We start from the raw sequence: 18,645 nt of genomic DNA, 5'->3' as shown, positions 1-18,645 counted from the left end.
ACCAAAACATTTTTTAAGTACTAAATAAACTACTTTTTGGTAACAAAGCTGTTTTAAGACACCTACTCTGCTGCTCTATTCTGATCCAAGAATTGCTTGCTAATAACACTGTTGCACTCACAGCATCATGCCAGGGAGGTGCGCCATTAGCTGTTAGATGTGAAATGAAACATATGCTGTCTGAATACCACACCAAATACTATTTAATGTACCAATGTGCACATCACACGAATGCCCCACATCCTGAATCTGAATCCTACAAGGCATATAGTCATACTCCTAAAAAAAATTAAAAAGACAAAAAACAACAGCAATAAAACACTTTATTCCATCACAAGAAGACACATATTCACAGACATTATGAAGTTATTCTTATCTATTCACATGCTGATAATGAGCACAATGTCTTGGCCAATATTTTACAAATGGCCCAGGTGCTTCAGCTTCACTGTCACTTGCAGATGCAAAAACTATCCATCGATCATTTCTACTGAAGGACTCGCTGCTGTGTTTATTTCTGTCTCTCTCTGGCTCCAAAACACATGCTCATCATCACCGTGGAAACAGGGAAAGCCCCACACGTTTCCAAGGGAACCAGAGTAAAAATATGATTTTTTTCCCCCTGACAAAGTATAAGAGTTTTCCTGCAATGCTGCGAGTGTGAATGTGGGTGTACGTGTGTATTCCTTGTGGTCCCATTTGGTTGGGAAAGCTTTGACTTAGCTGAGTCTGCAAATTTGCTCAAGACTGATGGGTTTACTTGGCCATGTCCTCAGCCACAGCCTTCCCAATGTTGTCCTTCAGGTATGCCAATTTCTGCCAGTTTGTCTTCAGCTCGAACCACTCAAAATATGGCACCTGAAAAAGAACAAAAAGGATGGATTTGAAAACCTTTCTTTAAAGAGTTAAAGAGTTAAGAACCTCCTTATTACCAGTCAGTGCTTAAGAGAATGCAATGATCAAACTCCTTTTATTGTCATATATTTACAGACACAAACTATGTACACATAGTTGCCCAGTTAACACATCCTGCAACACTGTGATGCTACTATTGGCTAAAGGACATTGTCCTAGATGAGAAAGAGAGTTTGGATTGGCCTAGATGAGGCAGGGCTGCTGCTGGAGCTCTATTTATACCACAGACTGCAGCGGGACCCACCTGACTCTCAGCTCTACAAAAGTATTATGTCCTGTTGTTAGCATAGCCTGTCAGATACATATCTCTGCCTCTGTTCAATGAAATATGACTCACTATCACAGAAAACACAACACACAGAGAAAATTATTTTTATTATTTTTTTTGGCTTTAGTGAGTGTGTAATGAAAAACTGATCTGAAGAACATAGCTCAGTTCACCCTATTTGCAGGTATAGAGGAAATAACAAAAGCTTTTACTTCGAAGTACATCACCACAGTCACAAATACTGCCACAAAGTTTGGCTATCCCCTCTCCTGCCTCTCCATACCTCCACTGTGATGAAGCCAGCCAACTGGAGATGTCGCTTCATCATGGTAAAGCGTCCCAGAAGGTCTTTAGTCTTTGAGCCAAAGTTTGGAAATTCCCAAGCCAAGAAGGCAAGCCTAAAATAAGATGGACATGAGTGGAACAGAGGGAAAAATAAAAGTAGATATAACATTCAAAAGAAAACCGAAAGTAAATCTTTAAACAACCTAAGCCCCCCTGATTCTCCTCTATGACTCACCGCCGGGCCCCTAGAGGTAAAGCCTTGTCTCCTCCTCCACTGGGTAGATGAGGGGCTTTCAGTGTTGAGATGTCAATTGGTTTGTAGTCACAATCCACAGCCATCTCTCCATCTGATTAGAGAAGGGTATGAGAGGTGTAAAAGAGCTCTCTGCCTCAACAGAAACTACTTCTCCTTTAGGTTTACAAAGACATGTGGTAAATATTTCTTTCGTGTGTAAAAGTCTCGTAAAACTCCAGTAATAAAAGCAACAGACAGCATGGTATGTATGTGATTTCAAAGTATATATGGGCTACCTTGGCCCCTTACCAATAGTCCATCCATACACAGTGTCAACCCTAGTGCGAAGGGCCTCTCTTCTCTCACCCACAAAATCCTGTAAAGCCTCTATCAGACTGCTCTGTAGGGGGGAGAGGACGGAGCTGCTGGCCAACACAGGCAGGGCACTCAAGGAGCATTTAGAATCTGAGGAATCCAGATGCTCTAACTTGAGAGTAGCAGCAATGTGGAGGAGCTTCAGCCTATAGTTCTCCGCTTGAGATGGACTGCCCGCTACAGAACAAAGACAGAAAAGATAAAAGAAAGAATGAGAGCTGACAACCCACTGGCACCAGTGCTTGTCAAAACCACTTCAGGAATGTTTTAGTAATCTGGGGAGCAGGCTTTGGTTCGTATCTGTGAGAGCTAAATGTGCCTAACCAGAAATCTATTGGTGCAGCACTGCCATCTACTGAGCCAGAATGTGTGTGCAGTGAGTTCCAAGAGCCTCAAGAGACAACACAGCAGATCAGGATGTTAAAAAATATGTAAAAAAGGAGTCATATCATTAGTATGGTCCCAAACAATAACACAGATTGTTGTTATTGTTGTGCTCTGCTGTCTCTGATACTTGATCTCTGGGGGGGCGCGCGCATTCTTACAAGGTGTCTGAACCACTTTCACCAGCCTCTCCTAGTTTAGAGGAGCAGGTGCTTTACTCCAAGGTTCCCCTAAACTGCTGACAGTGATGTATACTAATACAAAGTGTGTGTCTGCATATTTATGAATTCAACAGGAATGTACAGGAGATAAATGAATGCCCACAGCTACGTGTCTTACCTAACAGTTTGGAAACAACATCCTGTTGTAGGACCTGGGTAAGGTAGTGGGGCTTGGCCTGCTGTAGCACACACAGAGACCAAACAACATCCGTGTACACAAATGGCTCCAGGCCTGAGAGAGAGTCCTTCAGCATAGAGTGAGCCTTTGCACAAAATGGCACACAGAGCATACAATTAAGGTGTTAAGTAGGAGCAACAATGGACAGTCAACAAACAGCCTTTATTGTCATTTAGTACCATGGAATAGAAGTGTTCTCCTCTGCTGGGCTGGAAGTTCAATCTGGCAAATGTCATGAGCAGATTACAGAGGTGGACGGTTTTGTAAACCTGTCTATTTGCTGTATAGTGCTGGTGAAAAAAATGTAGAAAGAGAGTTACACAATGAGAGAGGATGATTCAATAATTTGAGATTAGAGATTAACGACTCAAAATTAATTTAACTGGAGTGGGTTTTTGACTGACCTCAGCAAAGGCCTCAAAAAGAGGGATGTGGAGCCATTTAAGGAACCCAAATGATTTAGCCAAGCGTGTGGCATTGGTGGCGTTGAGCTCAGGGACTCTGGGTAACAACTCTGAGGCTATTCGTTGAAACAGCTGAGAATGTTGGAAATTCAACTTCCCTATAGAAGGGAAAAGACCAAATTGTAAGTATTATACAGTATATTACTGAGCAAACAGTGCTTTAATCTGCTCTGCCTTTCACCAGAAATTATGTTTTTTACCCGTGAGAATTCAAAGTAGAATATTCAAGTTTAACAAATCCTGTTCAAAAGATTTACTGACAACATATTACTGCATAAAAATAGACCAGTTGTACTGACATTAACGCTTACATTTTCAGTGTTAAATCCAACTAAATAATATTATTTAGTTGGATTTAACACTGATTTAACTGATTTAAGTCTCTTGTCAATAGTCTTATAAGCCTTCACCGGTTCGAGTTGAATCATAACATAGCTTTCTCTCAACTAGCTTCCATTTCCCTGCTTGATTTGAACCTTATCTGCAGTCTGAACCCAAAAAGTAACAGTTTAATTAATCCTCCAAAACATCTATGTCATCAGTTTTATTACCGTATGAAAAAGCTATGTCCACCATCAGTGGAGTGGTGAACTCTGTCGACAGCTTCTGGAGAAGGTGGTAGGACAGAGCTCTGAACAGCGTGACAGATCTGCGGTTCTGAGCTGCCAAAGATACACAGATTTTGCGGATCTCTTCCGCTGTAAAGCTCTCTGCGATCTCTAAAGCCTGTAATAAAGACAGATAGAGGGACTGTACTATGGATTTGGGATTTTTAGTCTGTCCAGACTAATGATATATTCTAGTCTGCATACTAATCAGTGACCGAGTATCATTATGATGTTTACATTTTATACTATTGGCAAAATACACATTCTCCTTTCAATGATCTTGTGACTTTACATTAAAATTCAAACATTTTTAAGTGAGCAATTAAGTCCATGTTAAATAGTGATGGGCGTTTTTAACTCCGATACCTTGTCTTCAAGTCTGTCCATCAAGGCAGGTGATATGCGTTTTCCTTTGGATATTAGTGCACTGAGAGTTCTAGCATCAGCAATTTCAGTCCAGCGCAGTTCCAGCTGTTTTAACGCAGCATTCACTAGTTCCACATCCTGCTGTCTGCTCTTGCCTGCGCCCAGATTTACTATGTAGCTCAGCTGCTTGTAGTGTAGCCGTCGTATTCGCCACAGCACCTCAGCTTGAACAGAACTGAGTTGTTTCTTGGGGACATCCAGACTCCAGAATGCTCGCAAAAGAGGCACTAGATTGCTGCTCCACACTGTATTCATCTGGAAGAGAAGTAACACACACAAAAATGTGTATTTAATCCTAACAGACAAGCACAAGAGCTTGGATAAGATATCAGTCACATTACATGATGATAATGCAAGTCCACCACTCTTTCTGGCTTCCTTACCTGCTTAGATATGGTACTGGTCATATGCAGCAGCCTTGAATCCGTCATCAGTTGTGGATGTTGTTTCACAATCTTGAAGTCTATCACCAACTTTATCATGGCTCTAGCAGCCTGATTACCATTACCTCTATGCTCTTCCCAGGCCAGCAGGATGTCCTCTGGCACTGCTGCTTTATCCACAATGTCATCCAGCTTGGTGCGTACAGGCACATTTATAATGGGGTCTTTCGGGAGAACTGCCCTTCCCTCACACATTAACCTCACTGTGGCCCATGGCAATCCTTGAGCCCTCTGCACCTCAGCCGGCCCGGCCACGGGCGGAGGCAGACGGGCAGCAGCGGCCGGAGCCGGAGCCTGGGAGGAGGCCCTGCAGAGCAGACGGGCATATCTGCCCAAGAGTCGGCTGGCCATTGGTTCTAAGAGACAAAACAATGGCCACAGATAGGAAGGGTAAGAAAAGGTTTCTCAAAGTTCAACAGCTGGTCCCATCCCACATCCTGCTTAAGGGGGCAGTGGAGGATAGATCAAGATGTGTTGGTGAAAAGAAAAAGATCTTGGCCGTCTGTAAGAGACACAGAGCTCTCGGGTAGTGTAACGTTAACAACGAGGAAATGCTGGTTGTGTAAGCTACAACGCAGAGAATGACCTGAGGTACACAGTCTATGTATCTGCTGCTGTAGCTTTGACTGAAGCGATAACTCTCTGCAGTGTTCACTGCTCCTGTCATGTAAGCTTCAATCCTGACCTTGTCGCAAAACCGAAAGGCCGCCGACCGACAGCGGCTCGTTCCTCCTCCGGTAATCGATACAATGAGGTTTCCTGTGCAGAGGCAGAATGCACACTGAGCCCACAGCAACACCTGATGTCACACAAATACAACACTTACCAGTTATCCCCGATAAGTTTGATGAAAGCTGCTCACATGGAGAAGTCTGTCCGGCAGAGTCGCAAAATGATGACGTCGCAGGACGGCATCTCGTAACTCCTCTGACGCGGATGTAATTCTTCTTCGTTTATGTTTAATGGCAGATTGCAATCATTTACTTTGAAGGTGCACAGCGCCATTTACTGTACCGGAGTAATATAATATAATATAATATTATTTATTACATGATACAAATTATATATATATATATATATATATATATATATATATATATATATATATATATATAAATATATAAAATTCTATCATGGCTTTCTGTGCATCCTTTACCCATTCTCCAGTTGTCCCCGGTACCCCTCCATGGTCCTTTACCTGCCTTCCTGATCCTTTGTATAAGCCGTTCCCTCTCTTACTCATATTTATTACAATTTAAGTATGTGTTCTACATTGTTTTGTTATGCCCTGTATGATCAAACCTTAAAACGACTTCCTCCCTCTTATTTCTTCTCCTGCGTGCATTTATTGATTTCTGCCATTTGTAATATGATCTAACCTTATTACCCCCTCTCCCATCTTTCTTGCTATTTTTTCCTCATCATTCCCTTTTTCTATTATTCCTTCCCTTCATCAAAAGGGACATCCACAATATTTGCCTTATATGTTATGCTCCTTCAGTCCCTTTAATACCGACAGGAGCAGATACCCAACAGAATATCTTTACTCTGTGTGCTTTAAACAGGCTCTACTATATATAGGCTCGTTTAAGATGAGCCACGCCTCCCCAGGATCGATCGCCGCACAATGCATGCCGGTTAGGTTTATGTCCGACTTGCTCTGACGTCATGCACACTTGTTCAACGACTTAAACTGCGGGCACGCGGGCCATTTCCGGCAAAGTGAGCAGAAACATAACAGCCTGCATGAGACATGAAGAGGAGCAAAAAGAGGTGGATCCGCCATTGTGCGTGTGTGTGTGTGTGTGAGAGAGAGAGAGAGAGAGAGAGAGAGAGAGAGAAAGTACAATTAAAATGGTGAAATAAGAAATGAACTATAGAAATAGAAGAAATATTCTCCTCCACAGTTTATTCTGTGGGACACAATAAAGCTCAAACTGCTCCCAATAACCAACGCAGGCTGGTCTGGTTTAAGTTGGGTCTCTAAAAAAAGAGTGAGATGGGATATGTTGCCAATAAATAAACACTTAATTAGTTTAATACTTCATATATATACTTATATAAACAATATTGTTAAGAATAGTTAAATACATTTGGCTACAATATAAACACAAGGGTTAAAATAGACCCTGATAAAAACCTTTATTATTTTTTGTACTTGTTTTTAAATCAATTTAAACTACCTCTTCATATATTATAATAAAGACAACAGCAATTAATGAGTAAAAGGTCAAAGATGCCTGAAAATGCTTGCAAAGGGCTGATAAGAAGTTATCTGGTTGTTTGGCTGAAAGATGATATAAAAATGTGTATGGTAGTAATGACATTTTCAGATCATTGCACTTTCTTGTAGTACTTAAATGTTAAAGTGGCCCTCCTACAAGATGACAATAGCTGTCGTGGCCCCAAGCCCATTTGAGTTTGAGACCCCTGCTTTAGAGCTAGGCACCGCAGTTGCTCTTCACCGACTGCAAGACCCAGGGAATGATGGGAAAATACCCGGCTGTCGCCTGATCAAAGAGCTTTGTCACCTCCTCCTCCTGCTGCTGCCGTCTGGTCTCAACCACTTTACAGACGAGGCACAGTTCATCTCGAATGAGCATAATAACACAAGTAAAATGTTATTCTCAATAAATTATGCTTATGTTGGACAAGCAGCGATTCTTTTCATGTCGGGGTCACTCAGTACATTAGCAAGGTTTGGATACTACACTCGCATTTCGCAGTTTTTTGGGTAAACCTACAGCCTCCACCATGTTGAACTGCCATGTTTCTACAGTGACCCTGAGCGTATAAACCAAACACTGGCACTAGATGGGGCCTTTCACGTTTTTTGTGAGTTTCATGGCCACTGTAGTTTCTCCTACACACTTGGAAGAGTGATATTCAATCTGCAATCCTTCTTAAATTTTGCTACAGAGGTTGTGTGTTTGTGTGTGTGTGTGCGTGTGTGTGTGTGTGTGTGTGTGTGTGTGTTTGTCCTTCTAGCTGCGCCTGTCTCTCTATTTTGTCATCTCATCACCCCCCTTATTCTCTCCGTCCTCACCTGTTCCCCCCAGTAATGTGTAATTAGAGCTGATAAAATCGGGCCGATAACATTACTTTGATTACACAGCCACTGTCACTCTATGGTATACAGTACAATATTGACTCTTTTAAACACAACTTATCTCACCTGGATCTTATTAACCCAGCATGCAACATGTTGTGGGCAGGAACATTTAAGGGACAGGGTGACCTTAGCTCCATTTTTACTTACTTCTCTTCGGTACACAATAATATGATATTATAGGATTCAAAATAATGCTTTTTATAATTGAGTCATTCCCATGTTGTGGAATGATTTACTGTCTAGTATTAAAATTAGAGGGCTGTATGTGTGTGTTTGGGTGGGATATTTCTTATAGGCATTATTACCGATTAATTATATTTCACAATAGAGTCGCTATCTGCAATTATAGTGTGCCTTTTTTAACCTCTACATCCTTTGTCATAGGTTCTTGATATGTAGAGAGCATGGTAGAGAGGGCTGCTGACGCATGTCTGATATAATGACCCTCAACAGCCTAGCACACAGGTTAGTGCTGGGCTCGAATGTCACTGAACAATTGTATTCTTGATATTCCTGATCAGCCATTTTGGTCATTATTCTCAATGATGAATTAAGTGACTTTTGGATTTTTGTTTCATTATGAACATGATCTGTAATCCAAAAGCCCCATATGTAAAACTCAAAAGGTTGCAGAATCCTTTGTCATAAGTCTGTTATACAGACAAACTAAACCAAATATGAATGATTGGTGTTTTCTGTGTTCAAATTTGTAATGAGTACTGTTTTTAAATCAAAAGAAACTACCACTTTAATCCAGCACCTCTTTGCCGAAGGCTGTGTTTTTATTTTAACAATGGTTCTCAGTCATATACTACAGCCCTGAATAGTTTTTATCCTATAAGGTGTTAAATGCATCAACCTTGCAAATTAAAATGCTTATAGTCCCTTCTGTTAATAACAGAATGTACTGAACCAGTTTGATATGTTACATTACACAAATTCAAATATATAACTACAAAATATAGAGTTATGAGGCCTCACATTTTTGTAAGAAGGTGCTTTTTTGTGCTAGTGTAAAGACTCTGTTTTTAGTGAGTTGTGGTGGAAATGAAGTAGGCACAGCCACACAAAGTGACAAATGAGGTGCACACACCTGCAGAGAAGGGTGTATTAATCAAATGTAGTGGTAGTGTGGGGCAGACAGAGGAGGAGATGGGTGAGGACAGAAGGTCATCAGAGTAAACACACTGCCAGGCCCTGTACCAATTAGCCTACAGGGGGGAGGAAAAACAACTGCAGTGGACATGCTGACACCATTAACTTGCCTCTGTGGTTGATGTCACTTGTGCTGATGAGCTGGGATTGGCATCAGGTGTGATTGCTGATTAACTCCGGCTGCAAGCAATTTTCTCCCTCATGTCCTCTCCCCTTGTATTTGGCTTTGTGGCACTGCAGGGCAATGCTGACTGTCTGGCCTGGTGGCACTGCTGTCAGGCTATGGATTGTGCATGCTTGAGTTTAAGCCTCTTCCCTCTTCTTGTGATTCTCAGCTCATGTTTATTGTATCAAGCCAATCAATCCCATTCAGCCTCCGGAATAACTCGGTGGCCAATAGTACATTGTAGTTGTGTAGTGCAGCAATTGGTGTAAATTTGATACAATGCAATGTAAGGCAGACTGGTAGGAATGACATTGGTCTGTTTTAACCTTCACTGTTCCTCTGCTCTTTACTCCCAATCAGTTTATCCGGATAAGAAACGTGCTGAGAGGAGATAAGAGATACCGGAGAAACAGTAGCCTACGCATAGCTTATGATATGAGTGTATTTGTATGTATGTGTGTGTTGTGTGTGTGACCTGGCTAGGGGTGACATTGTTGCTACTTGAGGTACCATTTTACGCAGGTAGCCGTGTAAAAGTGCGTGTTTAAACATATGTGTGTTTGTGCGCATGTGCATATAAAAATGGGAGTTGTTATGTATAAAAGGCTTTTCCAGAAAAGCTGTCCTGTTTCTGACCACTGTGTGTGTGTGTGTGTGTGTTTTTGTGTGAGGGAGAGGGAGAAACAGGGTGTATGTTTGGGACTGGACCCTAACTGAAAGCCAAAATTCCGGGGGCGAAGAAGGATCGAGTGGTCTGGACCTCCATTGATTTAGGAGAGCAGTCCCCTATTACACCTGCAACCATGAGTAAACAGGTAGGAGAGCCAGTAGTAGGCTATTTTATGAACGTGAAAAGGGGGATTTTTTGTCACTGCAGGCTGTTGACTTCCTGTGATGTTCTGAATGATTTGAAAGATTAAACTATAAACTCCACTGGGGGTGTCTCAAGAAATATCACTGAACCTCGAACCCTTTAATATAAGCACATCAACAGGTCTTCAGGCTTTTAGGTCATACGAGTTTTTCACAACCTTATCAGGAACCTTTCTTTGCTATTACTTTTTTACTTATTCATTTTTTCTTCCGTACTATACTCTATTCATATATATTTAAGTTAGAACATTACATTTTAATTGTAGTATAGTATAGTATAGAAGTATAGTTTTTGTATTAGAAGTTATTATACTTGAAATGAGTCACTGAAGGTCATTGGTCAGTCATTCAATAAATCCAGTCAGTTGGTTAATTCAATTCCTATTGATAGATGTTTTCACCAGTGTCTTTATATACTACACTACTGTATTTAAACTAATTATTTACTTGAAACCATTGAAATAGTACAAATATCTAAAGTTATCTTAAGATAACAAACTTCTACTTCACAATTGTGTAATAATGCAGTCATTTGCCTTGAGTTTTTAAGTTTTGCCATCTGATCAAGTTATTTCAGAATGCATTTGTTTTCTTTGACTGTTATGGATTTAGTGTACTCCAAGCCCTAAAGTTTTGAGATTATTTGCCTCACGCAAATCGTGTATGCAAGTATTTTTTTTTGGAAATATTTCGATTACATGAGCTGTTTGAGGGGTCACTTAGTAAAGAGCAGATATATAAAGAATATTATATTTTCTGTCTATATCATGGAGAATCTCAACCTACTGGACAGGTTTCATGCATAAATGTGTGTTTTGCCAACAACTGTCTGCATTTAGGACACGTACGACATGTTTGAGATGGATGGAGACATGGATAAGAAGAAGAAGAAGAAGCAGAAGAAGAAGGAGAAATTGGAGGGCATGAAGAAAGAAATGGATATTGTAAGTACAGCCCAAAAAATAGTAGCATTGGTAGAGAGGGTTGTAGTAAATAATGACACATGTAATGTTTGACAGTCCTTTAAAAATAAACCTACCTGTGATTTATAGGTGATACTACAGAATCCCTAAGGCTGCACATAGTGACAATATGTAACTTTAGTTTAGTTGAGAAGACATAATGAAGTTTTATTCCAGCCACTTATAACCACCAGGTTATAACCAGCCCGCTGCGAATAAATCACCTTGGTTCACTCTGATTTGCCCTTTAAACGTTTGTGTTGAGTCAATGTTGTCATATGTCTCCTACTACAGGACGACCATGAGATTACGATTGAAGAACTAGAAATGAGGTACAACACTAGTGTTACCAAGGTAAGACATTTCTTCCATAATGACTTTCTTTCTTGTACTTATATTCTTGTTATAAGTTAATTTTCTTAATTTATTTCTTTTTTCTTTCATCCAGCACCTCCTTTCTACCTTTGTATGGATCCTGGACATAATTTTTCCAAGCTCCATTTTTCCCCAACCCTACACACTTGTTTCATCTGTTATTCTGTTGTCCATCCACAGGGATTGACCTCCACCTTTGCCCGTCAGGTCTTGGAAAGAGACGGTCCTAATGAACTGAAGCCTCCTAAAGGAACTCCAGAGTATGTGAAATTTGCCAGGCAGCTGGCTGGAGGGCTGCAGTGTCTGATGTGGGTCGCGGCTGTCATCTGCTTCATCGCCTTTGGAATTGAACTTGCGAGAGGGAACCTCACCAGCTTTGACAATGTGACTTATATTTCCATTTACAGTGTTTCTCCTTTATTTCACTGTGGGAAAAAACCGACATAGAACACATTGTTATGGTTGCATCTTCTTTCTCACTCCAGCTTTATTTGGCCATTGTCCTAATTGCTGTTGTCGTGGTAACTGGTTGCTTTGGTTACTACCAAGAATTCAAGAGTACCAACATCATTGCCAGCTTCAAGAATCTGGTGCCACAGGTGAGTTGCACATAACCAGTGATGGAAATGCTACACCATGTCAGCATATTGTTGGATTTTTAATATTGATTTTCTTTTATGTCACTCTCTTGTTTCCCTCACATACCCATTTTTGCTAATCTTACCCAACAATCTCCAACAATAGCAAGCTATTGTGATCCGTGATGGCCAGAAAAACCAGATCAATGCCATTGATCTGGTGGTGGGGGATTTGGTGGAGATCAAGGGAGGAGACAGAGTCCCCGCTGACATTCGCATCATCACTAGTCAGGCCTGCAAGGTAGATCACAAACATGTATATCCATGCATATATATGGGCAAAGAGAGCTTGTTAAAAAAGCACTCCAATTAAATTGTGTCATATCTGAGGGGCAGGTGTAGCCCAATCCATTATCATGTGGATGAACCTTTTGTGAATATACTCTGTGTTCCAGGTGGACAACTCGTCCTTGACAGGGGAGTCTGAACCGCAAACCAGGAGCCCAGAATGTACTCATGAGAATCCACTAGAGACCAGAAACATTGCGTTCTTCTCTACAACCTGTCTGGAAGGTACAGTAAACAGTACATCTACATAGCCTGGCCTTTAGCTGGAATGGACTGGATTGACATTAACTCTCCTGTCCTCTGCAGGTGTTGCTACTGGTATGATCATCAGCACAGGTGATCGTACCATTATCGGTCGTATTGCCAGCTTGGCAAGTGGTGTGGGAAACGAGAAGACACCCATTGCCATAGAAATCGAGCATTTTGTTGACATCATTGCTGGCCTTGCAATCTTTTTCGGGTTTACCTTCTTTGTGGTTGCCATGTTCATCGGATATGCCTTCCTGGAAGCCATGATCTTCTTCATGGCTATTGTGGTGGCTTATGTGCCAGAGGGGCTACTTGCTACAGTTACCGTGAGTCCAAATAGCAGAATTTATGGTGTCCATTATGTCTTTTAATATCAGAACTGGACTGTATTTTGGATGATAGTACCAATTAAAATCCTGTATATTAGTAAATGGTAAATCAGTATGTTTAATCGAGCACTGCTCTGTAGTAAGCTGTCTCTGTCAACAGGTATGTCTGTCTCTGACTGCTAAACGACTTGCCAGGAAGAACTGTGTCGTGAAAAACCTTGAAGCCGTGGAGACATTGGGTTAGTTTGCCTATACACACATCCTGTTCCTGACAGTTTTGTTGAGTTCAGGGACAGTCTTTTATACCATCTGGGAGAACTGAAAGAGATCGTTTTATTTCTGTTCAGGTTGTTTTAAGTTGCAATGTGTAGAATAAAAGTGATACAACCCCTCTTTCAAAGAAAATGTTCTTACATCCTCAACTACAACTCCACACCTCATAGCCTATAATGACTAAAATTTAATTTAAAAGTGTATCTTATAAGGATTTGACTTGAGAAGCTTGGTCTCTACTGTGTGTGTGTGTGTGTGTGTGTGTGTGTGTGTGTGTGTGTGTGTGTGTGTGTGTGTGTGTGTGTGTGTGTGTGTGTGTGTGTGTGTGTGTGTGTGTGTGTGTGTGTTTAGGCTCCACTTCTGTGATCTGTTCTGATAAGACGGGTACTCTAACCCAGAACCGGATGACTGTAGCTCATCTTTGGTTTGACAATCAGATCCACGCTGCTGATACCACTGAAGATCAGTCAGGTAAACACATGGATAAAAGCCTTTGCTCATGCTTGTTTTTTTACTTTTTAGAAAAAGTATTCATTTGACTGTGTGGTTTCCAGGCCAGAGTTTTGACCAGTCATCAGAAACTTGGCGATCACTGGCGAGAGTGGCTTCCCTGTGTAACAGAGCAACTTTTAGACCTGATCAGGAGGGTGTGCCTATTCCTAAGGTACAAGCATATAGTTGTTAACATCCATGTGGTGTTGACAAAATGTTCTTAATCCTAATTTTTCTAAATTGTATTTTGTATTTTGCCTACATTGTTATTTTTGATTCCCCATTTGTCTTAATGATTGTAAGAAAAGATTTGTTCCTTTTGTCCCTTTGTATCTCACTTTTATGACACAGAGGACTGTGGTGGGAGATGCGTCAGAGACAGCTCTGCTGAAGTTTACCGAGCTCACTGTAGGGAACATCATGGACTACCGTAATCGCTTCAAGAAAGTGGTAGAGGTGCCCTTTAACTCCACCAACAAGTTCCAGGTGAGAGCAGGAAGTTTTGTTGTTAATGGGATTTGTATCATCCTTGATCGATTACGACATTTTAGACCAGAAGAAATGTGGGCAAAAGATTCTATCAACCATACCATTCTCTCCAGCTGTCCATCCATGAACTCGAGGATCCTCTGGACCTACGCTACCTGTTGGTGATGAAGGGAGCGCCAGAACGTATCTTGGAGCGCTGCTCCACCATTTTGATAAAAGGCCAGGAGTTGCCTCTGGATGAGCAGTGGAGCGAAGCTTTTCAGACAGCTTATATGGACCTGGGAGGACTGGGAGAGAGAGTACTGGGTTAGAGAGTATTTCTTATGATCCCTAAACTCACCCATCATGTGGCTTGCTGTATTGAAAATATCTTTCCAAACTGTCAGTTCCCTTTTGCTTACAGCATATTGATGTGAAAAAAGAATCTGCTTTTCCTCCCCCCCAGGTTTCTGTCACATCTATCTGAATGAGAAAGAGTTTCCTCGTGGCTATCGATTTGACCCTGATGAGATGAATTTCACCACGTCCGGACTGTGCTTTGCTGGTCTCATCTCAATGATTGACCCCCCCAGAGCCACCGTACCCGATGCAGTGATGAAATGTCGTACTGCTGGTATCAGGGTGTGTCCACAGTGCCCAAAAACACATGAATTTTGCAAGAGACTGCCTTTTATATTCATTTTCCTGTCTCATAACTTTTGTTTACATCTTGGAACTTCAGGTTGTCATGGTGACTGGGGACCATCCAATCACAGCCAGGGCCATTGCAGCTAATGTTGGTATCATCTCAGAAGGCAGTGAAACAGTGGAAGATATTGCCCAGAGGAAGCGCATACCTGTGGAACAAGTCAACAAGAGGTACTCCCATCACTGACTGCCTGTCCATCGCAGTATAATGTTTATTCACATGGGCTATTGTGTGTGAATGCATGCATGTGTCTTTGTCTATTTAGTGTATGTAACTCTGTTGTCTGCGTGCAGGGACGCCCGTGCATGTGTGATCAGTGGTGGTCAGCTGAAAGAGATGAGCAGTGAAGAGTTGGATGATGCACTACGGAACCATCCTGAAATGGTGTTTGCGAGAACATCCCCTCAGCAGAAACTGATTATTGTGGAGAGTTGTCAACGTCTGGTAAATACACGTTTAATACACACAATTTATCATCTGTGCCCTCTCAGTCCTGCAATGATTGGAGTTATTTGATCATTTAAAAACTATATGAATCCAAAGCAAGTTTCCTATGCACATAATTTATGAAGTATCAAGGAGACTATTTGTATTCATATACTGTGTGTGTGTACATTTATATGTCTAATGTTTTCATCTGTCATGCCTAGGGCTCTATTGTCGCTGTGACAGGTGATGGTGTGAATGACTCTCCGGCTCTTAAGAAGGCTGATATTGGTGTCGCCATGGGGATCGCTGGGTCGGATGCTGCCAAGAACGCTGCAGACATGATCCTGTTGGATGACAACTTTGCTTCGATTGTTACTGGAGTGGAGCAGGGTGAGAATAGAGGAAAAAATAGTTTTGTGTTTTTTGACCAAACAACACAATGTTCACGGTCTGGGAGATGGCTCACTCATAACCTCTCTCTCTGTTCAAGGATTGTCTCTGTTCTCCCTGTTTGGTCTCTGATATTTAAACTCAAAAGAGCACATTATTTGAAATGTACACATAGTTGTGTGTGTGTGTGTGTGTGTGTGTGTGTGTGTGTGTGTGTGTGTGTGTGTGTGTGTGTGTGTGTGTGTGTGTGTGTGTGTGTGTGTGTGTGTGTGTGTGTGTGTGTGTGTGTGTGTGTGTGTGTGTGTGTGTGTAGGCCGTCTTATCTTTGACAACCTGAAGAAGTCTATTGCCTACACACTAACCAAGAACATCCCTGAGCTGACGCCATATCTGATCTACATCACCGTCAGTGTGCCTCTTCCTCTGGGCTGCATCACGATCCTCTTCATCGAACTGGCCACTGATATTGTGAGTAATTACCTCATTAGTACCAGTTCAGCATGAAAAAGCAAATGACTAATTTATGGTCATTACACTGACTATTTATTCCCATCAGAGATGATGATTGTGTTTTACACTTGCTTGCATTTCACAGACACACTTTCATTTTGAATCACCACACACCAGCCTTAGTGGTGATTTGGTGACATTAATAGTAAATTAGCATTATCATTATCTTCCTCACGTCTGTATCTGCTGTACAGTGATTTCTGTTCCTGTCTCTCCTGCAGTTCCCCTCTGTCTCTCTGGCTTATGAGAAAGCAGAGAGTGACATCATGCACCTGAAGCCCAGGAACCCTCGCCGTGATCGTCTGGTAAACGAATCCCTGGCTGTGTACTCATACTTCCAGATAGGTGAGACAAAACATGTAGAAATATGTGTAACCTCAGCTACACTGAAATAAATATTTACTTCACACTGACACAAGTTGGCTGAATGAATCCCCAGTGCTAGGAATACATGCATAGCCCTCCTACAGACTTTGCTAGACACATCTCTTCCATTGTTGCACCCAGTAAAGCAGATAAGATAATACTTCTAATAGAGTGCGTACCTCTGGAGGAGGCTGAGCCACTGCCCCATATGCTCACTGAATGGTGTCACACTGCCAGTGAACTAGATCTATACAGGCTTAAAATAGTATTTTCATTTCTTCTTTCTCTGTTTTAGGAGCCATCCAGTCCTTTGCAGGTTTTACAGATTATTTCACAGCCATGGCCCAGGAGGGCTGGTTTCCACTCTTGTGTGTCGGCCTGCGTTCTCAGTGGGAGGATGTTCACCTTCAAGACTTACAGGACAGCTATGGACAAGAATGGGTTAATATAGACTTGAGATCCTACCTTTGGGAACTTTTCAAACTGTGGACACAAAATGTCTCATTTTTGTCTCCTGGGTGAAGGGAATATTTGTTTTTGTTTTTACCAAGCTGGAAACCAAATAACTCCTCCGTTGTCCTCTACTCTGCTTACAGACCTTCAGTCAGAGGTTGTACCAGGAGTATACGTGCTACACTGTATTTTTCGTCAGTATTGAGATCTGTCAGATCTCAGATGTGCTTATCAGGAAAACTCGACGTCTCTCTGTGTTCCAGCAAGGCTTCTTCAGGTCAGTAAAGTGCAATCGGGGGCATTCAGTCTTTTCATGTTTTTGTCAGTCCATTTCACATGCACACAATTAGACCTGAACTTATGTGCCTCTGATTGTAACAAGTGTTTGTTTGTGTGCAGGAACCGTGTCCTGGTTTCTGCCATAGTCTTCCAGCTCTGTCTGGGTAATCTGCTTTGTTACTGCCCTGGAATGCCCAATATTTTCAATTTCATGCCTATCAGGTAAAAGCACACGGAGCCTCACTTACATGGTCACCATCTGAAATCAAAGCTCGGACTTGATTAGGAGGAAAAGGTGTTCAGTGTAGAAAGAAAAGCTTCAGAAGCTGGCCTAATGTTATATGTTGTGTTTTTTTCTTCAGAGTCCAGTGGTGGTTTGTTCCTGTTCCATATGGTATTCTAATCTTCGTCTATGATGAGATCAGGAAGTTAGGAGTCAGAAGATATCCAGGAAGTAAGCCAAGATTCTTTATCCTTCCTTCTAACTATTTAAAATGCATTCATCAATAATCATTAACATTTCCACTTCTCTTCAATATTCAATAATGTGTATTCTTGTAATCTCCCAGGTTGGTGGGATCAGGAATTATACTACTGAAACCAGAAAAGGGTTTTCATTCATCCATTCATCCATATGCATGAAGGCATCACTCATGAACAGAAGACTGGAAACCAAGAGGACCTTCCTCAATTTACCATTCATCTACATTACTTTGCGATCTATGTATTTATAGCTTAAAGTGTATTTTAATGTCAAGAGTCTGCCTAAATCCTTCTAACAAAGTAAAAAGGTAATAATTACTGAAAGTCATCAATGATTAATTCTCATAGATTTGTTGTGTTCCAGCTCTTTGACTGTGGCTGCTTTGTATTTGTACTAATAAAGAATTTTAAGACTGATGATGACCAAATCAATAACAAAAGTAGCAACTTTTTTTGTATTCTATATTGGTTCATGGGTGTTTTACTGAAGGCTGTATCTTTACTTAGAGGTGCAGACTTACTTAATGCTGCACTAGTGATACACATTACAGCCAAAATGGCTTATCTGGTTTAATGGTTAAGGTTAGATGTTTGTAATTGATGTGGCACACCAAAGTGCCTCGTGTCTATGAATATACAGTGTGTGCAAAAAGGTGTGTCAAAGAGCACTTTGATTTGTTTTTTATTCTATTAGAAGTGAGCAATGCTTGATTATCTGATGACAGCTCAATGTACATGTGGAACTAAACTGATTCAGTCAATAATTACACCCAAGCATTGCTCAAACAATCCTTTGAAGAAACCTACTACAAGGAGTTTTTAACTGGTTATAAAACAGTCTAAA

General features: G+C 41.3%; 2 protein-coding genes across 2 annotated transcripts; one reads left to right on the top strand and one right to left on the bottom strand.

The window, feature by feature from the left end:
- Positions 1-305: 305 nt before the first annotated feature.
- On the bottom strand, positions 306-5,771 carry tbrg4 (transforming growth factor beta regulator 4). Its single transcript, XM_051406646.1, has 11 exons — positions 5,629-5,771; positions 4,743-5,158; positions 4,300-4,614; positions 3,877-4,051; positions 3,266-3,423; positions 3,041-3,151; positions 2,802-2,946; positions 2,013-2,255; positions 1,704-1,815; positions 1,467-1,581; positions 306-858 (listed from the first exon to the last, which is right to left on the bottom strand). The coding sequence occupies exons 2-11, from the start codon at positions 5,151-5,153 to the stop codon at positions 757-759; spliced, it is 1,887 nt and encodes a 628-aa protein (XP_051262606.1). The 5' UTR covers positions 5,154-5,158; positions 5,629-5,771; the 3' UTR covers positions 306-756.
- Positions 5,772-6,296: 525 nt separating this feature from the next.
- On the top strand, positions 6,297-18,218 carry LOC127367099 (potassium-transporting ATPase alpha chain 1). Its single transcript, XM_051406645.1, has 25 exons — positions 6,297-6,575; positions 8,299-10,050; positions 10,948-11,052; positions 11,365-11,424; positions 11,626-11,829; positions 11,931-12,044; positions 12,190-12,324; positions 12,479-12,596; positions 12,678-12,946; positions 13,110-13,188; positions 13,574-13,693; positions 13,777-13,886; positions 14,066-14,200; positions 14,317-14,509; positions 14,649-14,824; positions 14,925-15,061; positions 15,185-15,335; positions 15,542-15,710; positions 16,024-16,178; positions 16,442-16,565; positions 16,882-17,027; positions 17,183-17,316; positions 17,439-17,540; positions 17,681-17,772; positions 17,888-18,218. The coding sequence occupies exons 2-25, from the start codon at positions 10,039-10,041 to the stop codon at positions 17,914-17,916; spliced, it is 3,069 nt and encodes a 1,022-aa protein (XP_051262605.1). The 5' UTR covers positions 6,297-6,575; positions 8,299-10,038; the 3' UTR covers positions 17,917-18,218.
- The last annotated feature ends 427 nt before the right edge of the window (positions 18,219-18,645 follow it).

The sequence above is a fragment of the Dicentrarchus labrax genome, unplaced genomic scaffold (assembly GCF_905237075.1).
Source record: "Dicentrarchus labrax unplaced genomic scaffold, dlabrax2021, whole genome shotgun sequence".
Classification (NCBI taxonomy): domain Eukaryota; kingdom Metazoa; phylum Chordata; class Actinopteri; family Moronidae; genus Dicentrarchus; species Dicentrarchus labrax.
Note: the sequence above shows the minus strand (reverse complement) of the source record. Positions and strands in the feature narration are given on the sequence as shown.

Excerpts from the sequence above, each read along its gene's own strand:
- tbrg4 (XM_051406646.1), bottom strand. The coding sequence starts at position 5,153 with ATGGCCAGCCGACTCTTGGGCAGATATGCCCGTCTGCTCTGCAGGGCC. Across the intron at positions 2,947-3,040 it reads GAGAACACTTCTATTCCATG|GCTCACTCTATGCTGAAGGA; the intron begins GTACTAAATGAC and ends TTTTGTGCAAAG. Across the intron at positions 2,256-2,801 it reads TGTTGTTTCCAAACTGTTAG|CGGGCAGTCCATCTCAAGCG; the intron begins GTAAGACACGTA and ends TTTGTTCTGTAG.
- LOC127367099 (XM_051406645.1), top strand. Across the intron at positions 11,425-11,625 it reads ACAACACTAGTGTTACCAAG|GGATTGACCTCCACCTTTGC; the intron begins GTAAGACATTTC and ends GTCCATCCACAG. Across the intron at positions 13,189-13,573 it reads TGAAGCCGTGGAGACATTGG|GCTCCACTTCTGTGATCTGT; the intron begins GTTAGTTTGCCT and ends GTGTGTGTTTAG.